The 19640-nt window shown below is 37.4% G+C and overlaps 1 protein-coding gene across 1 annotated transcript; it reads left to right on the top strand.

The window, feature by feature from the left end:
• Positions 1-12779: 12779 nt before the first annotated feature.
• On the top strand, positions 12780-17459 carry LOC120108238 (glutamine synthetase nodule isozyme-like). The gene is made up of 13 exons (XM_039121814.1): positions 12780-12906; positions 13736-13775; positions 13905-14008; positions 14136-14184; positions 14856-14962; positions 15087-15174; positions 15834-15962; positions 16055-16129; positions 16247-16300; positions 16433-16470; positions 16623-16782; positions 16874-16934; positions 17048-17459. The coding sequence occupies exons 1-13, from the start codon at positions 12833-12835 to the stop codon at positions 17137-17139; spliced, it is 1071 nt and encodes a 356-aa protein (XP_038977742.1). The 5' UTR covers positions 12780-12832; the 3' UTR covers positions 17140-17459.
• Positions 17460-19640: the final 2181 nt, after the last annotated feature.

Raw genomic sequence — 19640 nt, 5'->3', positions numbered from 1 at the left:
TTAGTTTAACGTGCGCAAAGTACTAATTTTCATAGTTGAATTTTGAAGGGTAATTTATAGCTTGATGTTGGAGCTTGGGGTTTTGATTGATAATGATGGAGAAGACAATGTTCATAAAGAATTATAATCCCCTTGTATTAAATTTATGAAATGTATTTATATCAAGATGATGTATGGAGCTGATGAAGGCCCAGCAAATGTTTAGAATTATGTGGTGTAAGACCTTTTTAGAATCCACAACTGGTTTCTATTTTTTTTTTCTTTTTGATACAATGGCAGTTCACACCCGTCGTAGATGGGTGCAACCAACAAAATTAGAAAAAAAAGATAATATAGAGGGTGAGGCACCGACACGTGGTCCCCTAAGTAAAAGCTCTAGAGTGGTAGGATGCGAATGAGGCTACTCAATCAGCCGCACTGTTCGTATTCCTATAGATAGTCTGGCCCACGACAGACTATCCTCATCCAAGAGTTGCGAACATCTTGGATCAATGGGTCGGACCTTGCATCGACTTCCGGATTCCGGATCCACGCAATTATTGAGGCCGAGTCTCTCTCTAGTAGGATGCGGTCTGCACCCAGCATCCGCTTCACATAGATGACTCCTTCCTATGCATCTCTGAGCACAGACGCATTGAAAATCAGCCGACCCCCAGCCGCTATCAGACGGACATCGTAGTCCCTGATAACAAAGCTCACACCACCAGTACATCCCCCCTCGCCAACACTGTCGTCGAAGTTTACCTGAAGAAAACCAGGAGGTAGGAGCTTCTATGAGACCTGTATGGTCCTAAGTGCTATATGAGTAAGAGGAGAACTCTAGATTTTTCCAGCCAACCCTAGGGATGACGGCGGAGCGCCATGGATAATCTCCTTCATATGTAGAAGAGCCCTCTCCGTTGCTGACCTCGGATGCACTCTGCCGCCCTCGAAGATCCAAGCACCTTTATCTGGCCAACAACCAGTTTCTCTTTAAATGCAGCGGCTGCAAGACTTGAATTATATGGTCAACTCATTAATGTGCCAGTAATAAGGTAGGGAATACTTATTTAAGTCTCAGGGAGCCGATTTGGGGGGCAGCAAGCAATGAGATTGTCTCTGTCATTGTCCAAGCCCATTCGTTTTATAAGTTTGGAGATAGTTTTGTTTTCTGTGGTAATTAATTATTCAATAGCTTTGGAGTTCTAAGCAAAGAAGAGACAGCACATACAAGGCCTGTGACCAATTAATTATCCCTTGATAGCAGTAACATTTTTAAATTTTAATGCAGTAGTAATTGGACAAGTTATGCGACAAGAATTGGATGGCAGTTGGCCAGCAACCAAGCAAGTAGAAGATTTTTGTTTCTTCTAATACTTCTCTGCCTGAAATTTTTTTTTGACCCTATACCTGATCATCTCATTCACCTATTGATTTCTCAACAGGTAAAGTTAATAGCATAAGTTAGGCTTAGTTTTTAGTGCTCAAACTCGATCATGAATCAAATTTAAGTCCATCAAAGTCATCTTTCCCAAGTCTAGCTAGAATGTAGTGCAACAAAGTCCTAAAACTCTTGTATTCATATATCGAAATTAATCATATAAAACAATATTTCCATAAAATATTTTATACTACTACTAATCATAATATTAATTTTTTAAATCAAATATAGCGAGGGTTGATGCAATATGAGAGAGTAGGTCCGCTTCACGTTGGTTTGGGCCATTCATCAAATACCAAATCACCATTAACCTCTCCACATGAGAAGTGAGAGAGATTTGGCAATTTTTTTAAACAATTTTTATTTATTAACAATAATAATAATAACAACAACAACAATAAATATAATAATAATAACAACAACAATAATAATAACAATAATAATAACAATAATAATAACAACAATAATAATAATAATAATTATAACAACAATAACAACAACACCAACAATAGTAGTAGTAGTTCAAATATTTATGGTTTTGATAGTTAAAAATTTTTGTGAAAAAGTCTATCGGTTTCCCATTTGTTTTCCTGCGGACCCCACGACATCTCATTGGTGCTTCCGAGGTCCAGCTGTGGGACCCACACACCTCATTGGTATCTTCGATGGGATCGTGGGAACCACAGCTGGCGGTTTCGACGAAACCGCAGGTCGACGACCCAGTCAGCGTGGGCCGTACGGATCCTGCTCACCCTTACCGGCTGAGCCGGTGAAAGCCTTTCTTCTCGTCAACTCATTAGTTGAAAATATAAAGCGAAAATTACTAGGCGTCGGGCACATGAGACCACCTTGGATTATGGATGACGAGAACTCCTAGTATTTTGTTCATTTTTTTTGTGTGGTTTCTACGAGATGTTGACATGTAGACACAATGGATGATGAAGCGGCTTGTGTCGGAAATATATTTTTTTAACTATAAATTACTATATTTTTATTTTATAAAAATATTATAAAGAAATAATTTATAAGAATAAAATTAGAAAATTAAAAAGTGCATACCTCCATTGAGGTATGTGATATACACTGCCTTAAGAATGTGATTCGCCTCATATGTGCGGATTCAGCCCGATCCTTCTTTAATGAGCACGATCGCTGGAAGGCATGACCCGACCGACTACTTTAGATATCTAGAAAAGATAAAAAATAGAAAATAGAAAAAGAGAGAGATTAGATTTGATTAGGATTGATTCTGAAGGAGTATTCTATTCAAAGACCGAAGAGACAAGATAGTTCCAAAGATATATAATATTTCAGAAACATCGTATCTTTTCGGAAGCCAACGTTTTCTTCAAAAGAGTCACAACTCGTATGGAAGAGACATCTCATAAAAAAACTATTTTAAAATATTTTAAATAACTAAAAATTAGAGGACAAAAAAATAATTTTTTTTTAAGATAAAACTCCAACAACTAGTGCTTTAAAACATGGTTTAAAATAATAGATACTATAGAAGTGGTTTCAAGAGAATATTTATTACAAATGTAATTTTGTAGGATGGGCCAATGAAAATTGCATGATATCCATCCTTATGGATTATTATAATAGGTTGACACTCAGCTACCAGTCGTAATGAACAATTCACCAAATACTAAGATTATATATATATATATACAAAATCATTTTATTTACAAGTAATAATTTTACTAGATAATGTTATACTTTGCAGTTATTATAGTAAACATAATACCATTATAACCAAGTAGGAGATGCAAAATAGAAGTTCGGTTTTTTAATATGGCATAATCAATTTAGGTATATCAAAATATTTTATGATTGTTAAAACTTGTTTCTTATCAAGTGGATAGCTTTTTGGGATGACAATGGTATAGCCAATGTCAAATGTTGTATTTTACATTAGTCGATCAATTAAGCTCATAATTGATGCTTTAATATTAGCTCCATCTAATGCGGTGTATTGCTAAAAAATATATGTTGTATTAATTTTTTTTGCATAAATACTTTTCTAAAAATTCAAATTTACGTAAATATTTTTTTAAAATTTATATTTATTTTTCTATCCTCATAAAATATTGTTTTTGCACAAATGCCCCTAATTTAATAGTTTTTCTAACACCGTTAATAAAAATTATATTTATTTTAATTATAAATAAAATAAAATTTTGAAATTATTATTTTTTATCATGATCATCTTATAATTTTTTTTTACACATCTACCTATTTAGAGTATTTTAATCATTTTAATTTGAAATCATTAATTTTTTAACGAGGTTAGATGGCATGGGTGTTGTTGGGGTTGAAATTTGGCCTGAGAGTGACCATGCCGGAGGAAGTCGAGAAGACACCAACTGGGACAGAGAAAGAGGGCCATCTCCTGCGCTCCGGGATACCTGTACAAAGCCTTGGTCAGGGATTTCGGCGAAGGTCCTCCGATGGCTAACTTAGAGTTGATCTAGCATTTTTGGAAAAAAAGGTCCCTGAGTATTTTTGATAAGGCTTATTTATAGTCCTCACAAGGGTGCCTAGATGGCTGAGGTATAGTCCATCCTCATCATGGAAGGAGATGATCTTGGTCAGATGGCGTGTGGCCAAGGCTAGGGCTCCCTTGAGGCACATGGTTTGGGCATTCCTTGTGTACGGCATGGTGTTGGCTAGAGTGGCAGGTATGACTCAGGGCCGGCCCGAGCCCTAGGCGACTGAGGCGGTCGCCTAAGACCCCGGGCCAATGGAAGGCCCCCGGGAGGCTGACCAAAAGGAAGCAAAGGCCCCGATCTGGAGCTGGCTATGAGTCTTCCCCTTTGATGGAAGGGAGGTGGAGAGTTTCCTGGCCTGCAGAGACAGAGAGAGAGAGAGAGAGAGAGAGAGAGAGAGGAGGGATTTGGTTGGCTTGATAGACGCCTGAAGCCACTCTTATCTTTCATCCCTTCTCTTTTTTGGTTTTGGTCTTGGTTTTCCTTCCCTCACATTACTCCTGATCCAGCTGGCCATCCGGAAGAAAGATAAGGGGATTGGAGATGGACTTCTTGGAGGGTGGAGATTCTTTTAGTTTTCTCCTCTCGGTTTCTTCTCCCCTCTTGGGTGGTAGAGAGAGAAAAGGAGGGAGGGGGTTGAATGGCTGCTGTGCTGTGATGTTGCAGTTGCCGCTTGGGTACTTACTTGAAGGGGAGATGGTGGGATGGGGTGAATTTCCCATAATGACCCTACTTTCTCTTATAGGGTGGTTCCTTTATGCACAAATTTTTTTCTTTACCTTGACCATGAAGTGCCATGGGATGACCTTTTCCTATTTGGCTCTTGCTTGACATGGTAAACAGTATTGCCAAGCATTATCTCAGTTATTTAATCAGTTTCATGGCCCTTCATTTAGTATAATTACTTTTATGTGTTTCCATTCAAGAATTATATTAAATTAAAAAGGCTTCTTGTCTTGTATCTTTGTTAAAATAGTGTACTTGTTTTTATATATTTTTTAAGTATTTTATATCTATTAAAAAAATTATTAAAAAAAAGGCCTCTTTCATTGGATTCGCCTTAGGCCCCAGAATGTATTGAGCCGCCCCTGGTATGACTCTTGGCACAAGCATGGCTGGGGCAGCAAGCATGATTCTTGGTTAGCATGTCATGGCGTGGCCAGCAAGTAATAGTTCGTAGAAAGGGGCTGTCTAGGCTGGCATGTTCAGCCGGAATTGGGTGGCTCCATGCTGGAGTAGGACGATCCATTTTATCTTTCATCAGGTGCGTATGTAAAAACAATGATAGCAAAAAAAAAAAAAGGTAGAATAGCAAAATAAGTATTTTACGAGGGTATATATATACAAATATCAATTTTGGAAGGATATTAATGCAAAATTTGATATTTAAGAGGATATTTTGTTAGTCATAAATAATAACATGCTAAGATTTAGAATCACAAATAATACCGTATTCAAGTTTAAGAGATATACCTGCGGAAAACATATTGAATGCGTTCCTCAATCACCTGGAATAATAGCGGCTGGATCTTCCCTTCCTTGCTCCTCACAAAAGATAGCCATCAATGGGGCAAGCTATCAACCATATGGAGAGGAGAGGGGGACCTAGCCTATATATAGGAAACATAGAGGAGCCTTCCCATTAAAGGCTCCAAAACCCTAATTGGGTTTCCTGGCCTACATACCAAAAGTACCACAATAAATAGGACTCAATCCTATACATCCAAGGTGCACCAAAGCCCATAAAACAAAATGATCACACATCATATTGGGCTTAATCATAGTACCATTCTGAGCCATACGTCTAACCCATTTTATAAAACAAAAATACGCAATCAGTGTAAGCCCATATTTTGAAATTATTCTAACATTCTCCCACTTGGGCGAACACGGATTGTCATATTAATTTAAAAACTTTGTTTTGAAAACGACTCTCGGGTTAGACTACAAAAGTGGCCACACATATAGCTCAAATGATAATCACCTTGGATACATGATCCGGTCCAACAAGAACATCAACATTGAACATGGAAGTCGTTACACCATTTAATCGATGTAAGACCACTCCACAGCTACAAATGCTAACATCCTTATCGACATGGATCCCCATCCTCCAACCAATGTGGTAGTATGTAGTATGAACTTAGCACCAAAATGTGATCAAAGGTGTGCTAATTCATATTAGTCCTCATAAATGCTTCAAAAGAAGCCACATGTCTCAAAAGAGACTCACATCATGTCTTTATGCATTATATCTCGAGATCAAAATGATATCATAATAAAAGACATATGTGCAATGCATGCTCAAACATAATTATAATTTCTGTGCACAAAATACAGAATTATAAATAGGAAGATAAATTTTTTTTTTTTTTTTTTTATAATTGGAAGAGGCTGTACCCGAAGCATATGGGTTGCCTACATACCCTGTAAAAAGGATCAAGCCAAAATATAGTTCTCTTACATAAATAACTCCCACTAACCAAAAACATCAAAGGTTTCCACAATGCCCATATTAGCAATATGTGTCTTAAAGACTTTCGTTGCGAGTCCCTTAGTTAATGGATCTGCAATCATTGCTTTTGTATTTATATGCTCTATTTTTGTCTGCCCTTCTTTAACTTTATCTTTGACCACCAAGTACTTGATGTCTATATGCTTAGAGCCACCAGAACTCTTGTTATTCTTTGAAAAGAATACCGCTACACTATTATCACAATAGATGGTAATTGGTCTCGAGATGGAATCAACAACTTTTCGTCCTGAAATAAAATTTCTCAACCAAATGGCTTGGACTGTAGCTCCATAACATGCCACAAATTCAGCCTGCATGTTAGAAGAAGCCACTAGAGTTTGCTTAATACCTTTCCCAAAAATAGCACCACCAGTCATTATAAAAATATAACCTGAAGTTGACTTCAGATTATCTTGACATCCTACAAAATCAAAATCTGAGTAGCCTACCACCTCAAGATGATCTGTACGCTGAAAGGTAAGCATATAACCTTCAGTCGTTTTCAATAATCTCAAAAATTTCTTAGTTGCTTTCTAATGCTCTTGTCCTGGATTCGATTAAAATCTACAAAAGACACTCACTGCATAGGCTATGTCTGCTCTAGTGCAAACTTGAGCATACATCAGGCTCCCTACAGCTCTTGCATAGAGTATGTTCTTCAAAGATTCTCTTTCAAGTTTATTTCTTGGACACTGGGCTTTGCTGAACTTATCCCCTTTTACTATAGGTACATCACCAGGTGCACAGTTTTGCATATTGAACCTCTCTAGGATGCGTCGTATGTATATCTTTTGCGAAAGTCCCAACAAGCCATGATCTCTATCACGATGTATCTCAATTTATAGTACAAAAGAAGCTTCCCCAAGATCTTTCTTTTCAAAATTAGCAATGATATTTTCCTTGTCTCATGAAGTAACCCTAAGTCACTACTAGCAAGTAAAATATCATCCACATACAAAACGAGAAAAATGAATTTTCTCCCACTGATCTTGAGATAAATGCATTGGTCCACTGTATTTTCAATAAAACCAAGAGAAGTCACAACTTCATCAAATTTCAAATATCATTGTCGGAATGTTTGCTTGAGCCCATATATAGATTTGTTCAACTTACACACCAAATTTTCCTTTTAAGTCTAACTTGAATTTGTAAACCTATTTGCAACCTATGGTGTTAACATGTGGTAGAAGCCCAACAAGTTTCCAAACTCTATTTCTCTTCATAGAAAATATTTCATCTTCTATGGCATTCAGCTATTTATTTGAGTCAGGTCTTGTTAATGCTTCTTTAAAAGGGACGGAATTAATGTTACGCCCAATATTAAAATCACTCGCTAGTAAATAGAAAATATAGTCATTAGGCAGGGCAGACATTCTTTCTTTTTTGTGGTCTCCTAACCTGTGGTTCAAAAAACTAACTCAACCACTGTTTGAGGAGGAACGTGAGGCTCTTCTTGATGCTTACGTTCTTCATGAACTGTGGCAATCAGCTGAAAAATAACTCTTTCTTGTACAACGAAAATTGAAACCACAACTTGACTCGGTTCTGTAAAAGTTTTCTTTAATACAGAACTCCCACTAGTACCAAGTACAAGAAAGAAATTTCTCCATAATGAACTCAATAATTTTGGTGCCATGATTAGGACTATAGAACTTATAGCCCTTTGATCTATAAATTCTGGTGTAGATTTGGGGTCTAATTTCTTTTCAGTAGGATTATAAATCTTAACCTCAACTGGGCAGCCCCAAACTCTAAAATGGGCTAAATTGGGTTCACGTCATGTCTACAATTCAAAAGAAGTTTTCTCAACATCTTTACTAGGAACATTTTTCAGAATGTATACGATAGATTTCAATGCTTCACCCCATAAGAATTCTGACAAATTTGTTTTACTAATCATACTGCTAACCTTATCCTTCAGAGTCCGATCATGCCTTTCAGAAACACCATTTTGCTCAGGTGTTCCTGGCATTGTGTATTGAGGGACTATCCCACTTTGCTGTAAAAATCTTGCAAAATCACCCATGTTCTGACCAGACTCGTCATACTTACCATAGTATTCACCACCACGGTCAGATCTCACAACTTTGATACTTTTCCCACATTGTTTTTCAACTTCCATTTTAAATATCTTGAATTTCTCAAGAGCGAGAGATTTATCATTACTCAAGTAAACATAACTATAATGCGGGAAATCATCAATGAAGGTTATGAAATATTTGTTCCCACATATAGTAGAAAGTAACGGTCCACTAATATCGATGTGAATAAGATCCAAAAGAACCATCGCTCCTAGTGGATCTCTTCCTTATAGTTTTAGTCAGCTTTTTCCTAATACAATCTACGTAAGTGTAAATATCTGAAAAATTCAGAGAGGGCAGAATGTCAGCTTTCATCAATCTTTCCATTCGCTCCTTTGAAATGTGGCATAAATGCTTATGCCACAACACAGAAAATGGATGTTTATTGATGGCTTAAAATATGTCAGTTGCATCAAAACCAACAGAGGCTCGATGACCAAATCTTTTGTTCCAAGCAATTGGGGAAATTGCATTTTGCCTTTAATAGTAGGTATAGTACATGCCTTATTGCAGGTGACTATATCATGAAATTGGACCATAAAACGACCATGCTAGCAGGTTCATATTGAATGTCATGGTTGCCAAAGGAGATAGGGCATGCCAATAAACTGTAGTAGGACTTGTGGAGTCTACCACATATTTAGGACATATCAATTAGCTGTAGTAGTCCTCATGGAGTCTGCCATGATTTCAGGACATATTAAAGATGTTGGATGAATCTCGACAAAAATGTTGAGATGAGTTGACCTTTGTATTGGTTATGAAAAGGTCACATATTACTTTCTCTAATGTTTCGATTCCTTAAAAATTAATTTCAAGTTTGAACCAACTTAGGGGCTTTATTGTTTCAGTAAAAGGCTTGACCAAGATGGGGAGTCTGGAGCAAGTCTTCTTTCTTCAGAATATTTTCTATTCTTTTCCCTTTTCTGCACCCAACCAGCCTAAATCTGCTTCAAGTTCTACATGCATATAACCTCAACTATCAGAAGTAGCCACCAGCTTGAATAAGGGTTTCTGGTCCGACTTAGCTCAGATTTGATTATACTAGCTCGGTCTGCTCTTAAAGCAGCCCCTTATAGTCCCTTTCCGATGCTCAAATCAATCTCTTAATTGTCTACAAACATGCTGTCTCAATACTCAGCTCTTAATTGTCTACTAACCGTGACCAGTCTACTACTAAGTGCAGATTTTTGATTAGCAAGTTGGTCTGTTGCTCACATCACTCCATCCATTGCTATTTATTTATTTTTTTTTTTTTATCTTGAAAACCCTCATTAACTTCTGCCTAGAAAAGCCTAATGCTTATCGACACATTCTTAATTCCCCAATAAAACCTAGTAGATGAGCTTGGGATCTATCTGTTTGCCTACATAAAACTTAAACCATTACTTGACTATCAAAATTGAACCGAAGCCTAGCTCATGACTTGAGAGGATCTGCAGATTAGTGAAGAGGTGCTGAAATTACTAGTGCATTAGAGAGGTCGTAGCTCGGTGCTGCTCCTCTAAAGCAAAATCTAAACCCAAGAAAACTCAGTGCTATTTCTATGCCTCGTTTCCATCTCACATATTATTTCCAGTCAAGGTTTCAACGACAGACATTTGGCTTGATAGGGAACAGGCATTCAAAAAAAAAAGCGGAAACAACATATTTTATTTAATATCATCTAAAAGTGATGCATGCAATCAATGGATGATAACATATCTATCTAATCAACTTGGGCTATTAATTAGATAGTCCGTAATCAAACTTGAAAAACATATAAGTCTAATTACGGTAAGAGCCTTGGTGCATCATTGTAAAGTCACCTTTGGGCTAACAATACAACACGCTATAAGGTCCTCTTAAGACATATCATGAAGCCAATTAACAAAATCACATCAGCTGTCAAAAACACCATCACCTTTGGGCAGAAGAATGATTCTAGGCTAATGTAATCCCATTAATCACTTCATGTCATTTTTCCAAATCATTATACACAATAACACCTTCGGGCAAGATATTGCATTCAATGATCTGGCAAAATGCAATGCTACCCTTTTTTTTTTTTTTGAGAAAATCAGATAAATATCAGTGAGTGTGCCACTTTGGCGGCTACCACCCACTTCAATTTCAAAATATTCTCAAATAGGAAAATAAGGATAGTCTTTATGCCCAACAATTTCAATCACAAAATGATAGTTATGTGACAAAATCATAACCATTAAACATGCTACAAAAATAATCAAAAACAACATATGTGATTGATTAAACAAAAAATGTTAATTACAAAAGACATATATGGCAGCAAGAGATGTCCAAAATTTAATAATTTATTAATTTAACACCTCAATAATTAATATGCATGAGGGCCTTGATTCAGCTTATTCAATATTTAAATAATAATTAAATAGGTTACTAACTCTTAGCCCCAGGTCTAAAAACCCATTATGGTCCATTAAATAAAATTGGGTTGGTTATATAAAAGAGCCCAACCTGCAACCATGGACCCATTCAGGTTGGGCTTAGTAGGCCCAAGCCCAATCAAAGGGCAAAACCCTAAAACTTTTTTTTTTTTTTTTTTTTTTTTGGCCTATCTTCTTCCTGGCCGCCGCTGTTCCCTTGTTTGGGAAGCAGCCCGTGGCTGCTACCCATGGCTGCCCCATGGTGGCAGCCCGCGGCTGCCACCCATGGCTGCCACCCACGCCGGCCACTGCGAGCGGCCGGCGAGGCTCCCCGGGCCGCTGCGCGGCCGGCTGTGGGGTAGCCGGGAGAAGGCCCCCGAAGCCGCGAGGCCCCACGGCCTGCGGCCGGCCGTGGGGTGGCCGAAAGAAAGCCCCCGACGCCGAGAGGCCCCCACGGCCTGCGGCCGGCCGTGGGGTGGCTTGGGACGCGCCCGCGGCCCGCAGCGGCGGCGGCGTCCGCCTGCTGTGGCACCGTGGGGCGGCCGTCCGCCCGCGGTGGTGGCGGGCGAGCCGCCTCGGCCTCCTTCCGCCGGCCGTCGCACGGCACAGAGGCGCCGGCCAGCGGCGAGGAAGGCCCCTTGCCATCCTTCATCTTCTTCTTCTTTTAGCCCATGAAGAGAGGAGTTGTAGAACGGGAAGAAGATGAAGGATGTATGCGGGAGAAGGAAAACAGAGTTTTTTTTTTTTTTAATCCGAAAATAATATACAATGGCAGATTTAAATTAAAATCAAACCTGATATTTGATTATCAATGAAAAATCTGTGTATGCAGATTTATGTAGAAGATCCATTCACCGATGCATAAAATTAATCCGTAAGTCTAGATGAAATCATAATTGTGTATGAAGGACTCTAATCTTAGCATGGAGGCTCTGATACCAATTGTTAGTCATAAATAATATAACATGCTAAGATTTAGAATCACAAATAATACCGTATTCAAGTTTAAGAGATATACCTGCGGAAAACATATTGAATGCGTTCCTCAATCACCTGGAATAATAGCGGCTGGATCTTCCCTTCCTTGCTCCTCACAAAAGATAGCCATCAATGGGGCAAGCTATCAACCATATGGAGAGGAGAGGGGGACCTAGCCTATATATAGGAAACATAGAGGAGCCTTCCCATTAAAGGCTCCAAAACCCTAATTGGGTTTCCTGGCCTACATACCAAAAGTACCACAATAAATAGGACTCAATCCTATACATCCAAGGTGCACCAAAGCCCATAAAACAAAATGATCACACATCATATTGGGCTTAATCATAGTACCATTCTGAGCCATACGTCTAACCCATTTTATAAAACAAAAATACGCAATCAGTGTAAGCCCATATTTTGAAATTATTCTAACATATTTATGTTAAAAAAATTAAACTAAAAGGTTAATTAATCAGAACCTCCACGGTTTGAAATATTTCAATCAATTTGTTACATTAGCGATAGTTTGTGTCAAGGCTAATTTGGCCATTTCATTATAAAACTGTTCCCATAAATCCATGTAAAAAAAAGAATTCCGGTGGCACCGACCGTTCCCCCGACGACTCACAAGTTACCCCCCGACGACTCGCAAGTCACCGATGACTCTCTCTCTCTCTCCTTCCCTCTTCTCTAAAACTTTTATAACACCAATTTACGGTTTTTAAGAATAGAAGTATATATAATTCCTTCAAAAAAAATATAAAAGTATATAATAAATAAATATTTAATTGATATTTTTATTTTGTCCTTAATTATTTTCCTTCTAGGATCTAGAGTCCATGATCTCACCACCAACGCCGCTTATATAAACGCTCTGCCATCGCCACCTCTTTTCCTTGCTCTTTCTCGTGCTCTCACTCTCCATTTCTGGGTTCTCTTCGCTTCGTTGCAGGCTCGCAGCCATGTCTCTGCTCACAGATCTCATCAACCTGAACTTCTCTGAAACCACGGGGAAGATCATAGCCGAGTACATATGGTTCGTTCTTCACCTCTTCATCTTTTTCGACTTTTCCCGCTTTCTTGTTAGCTTTTCTGGGTTTTTTTTATCGAGTTTTACCTTAAAAACTGTCCTTTGGTTGATGTTTTGATGGAAAAATCTCACCTTTTTTGTTTGTTTCGGGTTTTCATGATATGATTATGAATGTTCTTTTTGTTTGATGTCCTTTATGCTAGTTTAGTTTATGCTGTGGTGGTGATTTTGTGAGGCTTCGTATTTGTCAAATCTCCCTACGGTTTGGTTGTTTGGTGGCTGTTTTCTGATTCATTTATTGCTGGAAAAAATTGCTCCTTTGCGGTCTACTTTGAGTTTTTACGACATGAGCATGGGCTGTTTTTGTTTTTTTTAATCCTTTTCCATGTTAGTTTTGGTTTTGGCTGTACTGGAGTTTGGTTGGACTTCCTTGTGTAAGTCTCTGCTCTGATGCTCTCTATTTCTTGTAGTAGTAGTTTACCATATTGGTTGGATCCTTCCCTCATCTTAAGTTTCTCCTGTTTTTTTCCCCTGTTGAAGAACTTACATTTGGTCTTCAATACAAATGTTTCTATTTCTGTTGGCAATTTGTATCTTCTTCTTCTTCTTCTTCTTCTTCTTTATTGCATTTCATGTGTCTTTTCCCACTTATTAGTTTAGGTTGTTTGATCGTTTCTTTTCATTATCAATTGGTTTCTAGTTGTGTTTCTATCTGGCCATGTGGGAAAAACCATACATTTTTTCCTTCACTATTTGTTCCAAACGTTCAATAATTCTGTATTGCTTTTTTTTTTTTTCAATTTTGTTTTAATAATCTGTTTTCCATGTACAACAGGATTGGAGGATCTGGTATGGACATCCGAAGCAAGGCAAGGGTAAGACATTTACATCCAAATCTCTATTACTTTTCTTGTGTTCTCTTCAGGTGAGGCTTTGATTAGTTCAGTTTGTTGGGCTATATTACATCCTTTTTGGCAAATCACTCATCTTTCCTTATTAAACAGACTCTGCCCCGGCCTGTTACTGACGCTAGCAAGCTCCCAAAGTGGAATTATGATGGTTCGAGCACAGGTCAAGCTCCTGGTGAGGACAGTGAAGTGATATTATAGTAAGTCTTGCACCCCCATCCATCTATACCTTTTATCATTTGATGGTCTTTTCAAAGTTGTCTTTAATTCCTGTAGCTATAATACCATGTTTGTATTTGCACTTAATGTTTTGATGTGGATGTGTAGTCCTCAAGCCATTTTCAGGGATCCCTTTAGGAGGGGGAACAATATTCTTGTAAGTATATTTTTTCCTTAGTCTGCTTCCCATAACCTTCATAACTCTTCATCTGATGTCTTTTGATGTTTGGTTTAAATTTATTGGAATTTCTTTAAGTTGCCCAATTTTTATAAATTCATTTAAACTTACCAATACGAGTTTTTGATTAATCCGAGGTTGCTGCTTTTTGTTTTTTCTCAATTGTAGTTAAGACTTAGTCTTTAGAAATTATATCTGATAATTTACATGCATGAAAGATCATTAAGTGAGTGCATTTTATTGGCTCCTGTAAAAACTAATAGCACTGGAATTAGTTCTTTGTAAATTGAGGTGTGCAAAATGGAGCGGCATACAGTTAATATTTACTTTCTGTTGGTTGTCATGTTGCTACATAATATGCATCTCATAATTTAGCAGCAAATAGAAATTTATCATGGTGTTCTCTCTCAGTAGAAATTAATGAAATATTTTCCTTTCTAGTCTTGGGTTTATAATTACTTTTTATGATTCTCTTTGTTCCAAGCTCTTACTTTACAATTTTCTAAAAATTATTTTACTCATCAGATTTTAAATTCCCACTGTCATTCTTATCATTGATTTGGATTAGTGTAGGTTATTTGAAATTTTCTTGTCACCTTACTGTATTTCAACTTATGTAATGATATCTATTCTTTTTAATGGACATCTAGGTCATGTGTGACTGTTATACCCCAGCAGGCGAGCCGATCCCTACAAATAAAAGATTCAACGCTGCTAAGATTTTTAGCCATCCTCATGTTGTTTCTGAGGAACCTTGGTATATATCCATAAATGCTTATGTTGTTATTTGTATTGTTTGATAATTTCAACATTTTTATTAATTTGGGATGATTGTGTTTCTGCTCATTTTGATTTGGTCTCTCTTTTTAAATGAAAAACAGGTATGGAATAGAGCAGGAGTACACTCTCCTGCAGAAGGATGTCCAATGGCCACTTGGGTGGCCTGTGGGTGGCTACCCCAGTCCGCAGGTATTAACTATGAAATAGCTTCAGGTGTTTGTATGGGAGATTTCTTTCTTCTCTCTTGTTTTATATATTGTTGTTACATGATTTATGCATGGTCAGTTCATATATGGCTTTTTTTTCTCTAATTTTTATTGAGTTGTGCCTTGCAAATGTGTCAAAAATCCTTTCTGGAAGATACATTTTGATGGTTCTCTAACCTTTTTCTCATTTTAAGAAAATTCTGACTCTAGCCTCTAGAGTTGCTTTGTAAATCATAGAGAAACATAGGAAAGTAGCAATAAAACACAATGAAGCTTATTTTGAGGAAAAGAAAAAGATCATACTTCTGTTGTTGTGCTGATTTCTGATTTTCTGAAACTCTGAAGCTTTTGTTATTTATACGTTCTCTTCGCAATCTTTTGGACTTTCTTTACTCCAGAGCACACTATATATCATACAATGCCAATATTGATTTGCTTAGAAAGTGCCAACTGCTACCTGATTTTTATTCTTTCAAGCATTTCTTTTTTAAAAGTTCTCGACGACGAATTTCTTCTTCTCATCTGCAGTGCTGATCTTGTTGATGCTATTCTTTGCTGATTCTGAATAAGAATGTTTTTTTCTCGTATCGTGCCATGTTTGAACCTTTCATTCGCATCTAATGAATGTGCATTATGTACCAGGGTCCCTATTATTGTGCTGCAGGCACAGACAAAGCTTTTGGGAGGGACATAGTTAATTCCCACTACAGAGCTTGTCTATACGCAGGGATCAACATCAGTGGTATCAATGGCGAAGTTATGCCAGGCCAAGTAACATCGACATTCTCTATTTTTGCCCCTTTGTTGGAAAGGCTACATTTCTTCCTTATATGACATCATTTAGCATTGCTAATGTTATACAGTGGGAATTCCAAGTTGGCCCTGCTGTTGGCATATCTGCTGGTGATGAATTATGGGTTGCTCGCTACATACTGGAGGTAAGTTGCAAAAAACCAAATGGATATGATATAAATAACTCCCACTTTTTGAAATAAATTTGATTAAGTTCGCTGTTTGTTCCTGGCTAATTTCTATTTGCTTTTTGCTGTCTGCAGAGGATCACTGAAATTGCAGGTGTGGTTCTCTCCTTTGACCCTAAGCCGATCAAGGTAGGATTAGTTCTCGTCTTCTTTCTCTCGCTGCGCTTAGTTCTCTGGCATTCTGTAATTTGTTTCTTAAAATGTATAATGATAATCATGATGTTTGGTGTGATATTGTTTCTGAATGTTTGGTGCCATTAGGGGGATTGGAATGGTGCTGGTGCTCACACAAACTACAGGTATTCCAGTTCACCTTGAGCCATGATTCACAGATTGAATTGCTTTGTTTATCTTTTAAGTAAAACCAATCCTATAAATCACCTTTTCAGCATTTCAAGTTTTTTTTTTTAAAATGTATTCTTCAATTTTCTTCTCTTTATTTTGCTTTCAGTACCAAATCCATGAGAAGTGATGGAGGCTATGAAGTCATAAAGAAGGCCATTGAAAAGCTCGGCAAGAGGCACAAGGAGCACATTGCTGCTTATGGAGAAGGAAATGAGCGCCGCCTCACCGGACGGCATGAGACTGCTGATATCAACACCTTCGTATGGGTATGTGCAGTTCTATCGATCATAATAATGTTCGTGGGGGAATAAATTTCAAAAGAACATGTTTGTTTTACTTGTGTTCCATGGTTGACAGGGAGTTGCAAACCGTGGTGCATCCATCCGAGTAGGCCGTGAGACCGAGAAGAATGGCAAAGGTCCCATTCTTCTACATTTACCATTCTTACTACGTCCATTCTTGCTCTGCAACTTCATTATATCATTGACTACCTTAACAGGATCACAGTAGCGAGTATTTTCTTGTTTTCAGGTTATTTTGAGGATCGGAGGCCAGCATCAAACATGGATCCCTATGTTGTCACTTCCATGATTGCTGAGACTACCATTCTTTGGAAGCCATGAATGTTGCAGATCAGTCCTGTTCTTTGTGGGGACCTTCTACCTTTGCATTGCATTGGGAGCTCTTTATTTTTCATCTGTGGTCTTGATTGGCTTTCTGGTCATCTTAGCAGTCCAAGGTTGAGTCATTGTCCTGTTGGGATTTAGTAGTCAAGCAGGTGGGCTTAGCTATAACTGATACTTCCCCCTGCCTTGTTATTTCACTGTATCCCCAAAAACAGAAGCAATAAATCTATACATGAAATACTGTCTCCCAAAGGAGGTTGCAGTTGTTTGTCCATTTCAGTCTATTTGGATGGTTATGCATTGCTGTTCTTTTATTATCACCTTGTGTTAATTGAATAAGCAATTATACTTGATTTGTGGTTTTCTACATGTGGAGGCCATATTTTGAGTGCATAGCAAATGCTTTTGAAGGAATCTACTTCTGGATTTCTGATCTAAAAACTCTAGTGGAAAGCTAGTGGGTTTTGCAATTGCTGTCCATTATCTTTACATCTTATATTAAATTCACACAAGGCTACAAAATATTGGTTTTGGTGAGTAGAACAAATTCAAAGCTTTCCATTAGCTAAAAGATGACTTTTCTCCCCAAGAGAGCTATGTTTGATAGTCAATTACCAAGCATATTATGTTGTCATTTGAAGCAGACACTTCATGCTATACAGCTCTGTACTTAAACTTCTGGGTAAATTAACATCTCATAATGTTGTCAGATGAGGTTCAAATCCCTGGCCACTTTCTCAATAAAATTTCTTTGCTCATTGTTTCTGTGAGTTGTTATTTTCTTAATATTGTCAGAAATGGGATAGGATCGCTACGAATCTTAGATTCAAGAGGCATATCAGATCTAAGCACAACTCAATTTTCTTAGATTTATGACTCTAATGTGTTGCCAGTGTGGAATGAATTCTGGGATTGCCTTTTCTTAGTGACAGCTGAGAAACAAAGGAGGTTGGTTTTAGGAATGGAAAGTTCCAATGTGATGTAATAAGCCACTTAACCCTTATATTATAATGAAGTATTTGAATATTTAAGATTTGAAGAATATGCATGAAAGTTGTTGGATCAGCATCAGGCGGAATCTTCTTTTCAATTGCAAATCCAGTGGCAATCATTCTCTTGGAGAGCATGGCCAATTTGCTTTCGATTTAGAATGCAACTCATGCTCTTTCGGCAAGAACCTGATCACCCAAAGGGCAATATCAGATTAGTATCAGATTCTACAAGGCAATTACACCATGAAAGGAGCTAATTTGTGCTCCCCCTGTTGGTAGTGGCACAAGACAATTGAGGCTCCTTTTCTAAGAGACCAGGACATTTGAGGCTCTTTATTCTGGAGTCTTGAAGCACGACATGTCAAAATATGGATCTTGTCCACAGACAAGTCTTCTCAAATCAACAGTCATCTTCTCTCAACAGGGATTATAAACAACTGCTACACATGAATGGGCAGTGGTTCACACAAGTCTTGCATTTTGGTGATAAGGTTTTGAATCATAGATGTGTCCAAATTGGGTGAGTAACCAGGTTAAGGTACTAGACACAATTTCTGCTAATAATTGTCATAATCTGACTATCAGCTTATCAATGCATATGGACAAATTGTCTCCCAGGTGAAGACAGCCATCTCATTGTTTGGGGCAATTTGGTGGTCTAGCCTGTATTCCATTAAAATTCCTCACCACATGACCATATATGCTCATGAGAGAAAAAGAGAAGTTTGAGGAAGAAAAAAAACTAGTAGTGGTGTAACAGGTTTTCACTAAAAAAGAAAACTAACAGCTCTCCTTGTCTAAGAGATTTATTTATTTATAATTTTTTTAAAGAAGTCTTCCAGAATTATAATTGGTTGAGCAATTTTATGGATTCTCCTACCCTTATGTAATTATCAAGTTTTTTTTTCTTTTTCTGGTAGATAATAAATAACTATTGTCTTTATCCTTTCAATCTAGGATGTTGTGTACATCTCCAGTTAATATGAGAAAGGTGAATAAAGGATAAAATTTGTCTGGGCTTTTGTGCAGATTGCCCATTTTATTGGAGAGATGAAGTATAAAGTTGGAGTATTTACTTTAAATTAAATTTTAAAAAATATATTTAACAATTCAAAGTCAATGATGGACCATCCAGATTGAAAGTTCGAGCAGCTGAGAATAATTTATATTTAAAAAAATATCTAGAAACAAAAATTCACGTTGTTTGGTGCTTTCTAACTTAATCATCAGGTGGGTTCAAAAATGAATTTAGATGAAGCATTAAGCCTTCTGGTTAATTAAAGAAAGTAAATAAATGTCCAATGTTGAATCATAGAAAGCAAAGCCTTAGCACCCGTAATTGCAAATTTTGCGTAAGGTGCTCAATGGTTGCATAATTCTAAAAGACTCAGGAAACACAATGAGTTGCAACATTGAAATAATAGTTCTTTGGATTAAGCAATCAGACTTCTAATGATTAATTAAAGAAAGGAAAAAAAAAGCCTGATGTTGAATAATGGAAAGCTA

The sequence above is a fragment of the Phoenix dactylifera genome, unplaced genomic scaffold (assembly GCF_009389715.1).
Source record: "Phoenix dactylifera cultivar Barhee BC4 unplaced genomic scaffold, palm_55x_up_171113_PBpolish2nd_filt_p 001234F, whole genome shotgun sequence".
NCBI classification, from domain to species: Eukaryota; Viridiplantae; Streptophyta; class Magnoliopsida; order Arecales; family Arecaceae; genus Phoenix; species Phoenix dactylifera.
This window is presented reverse-complemented; position numbering and strand designations above follow the sequence as displayed.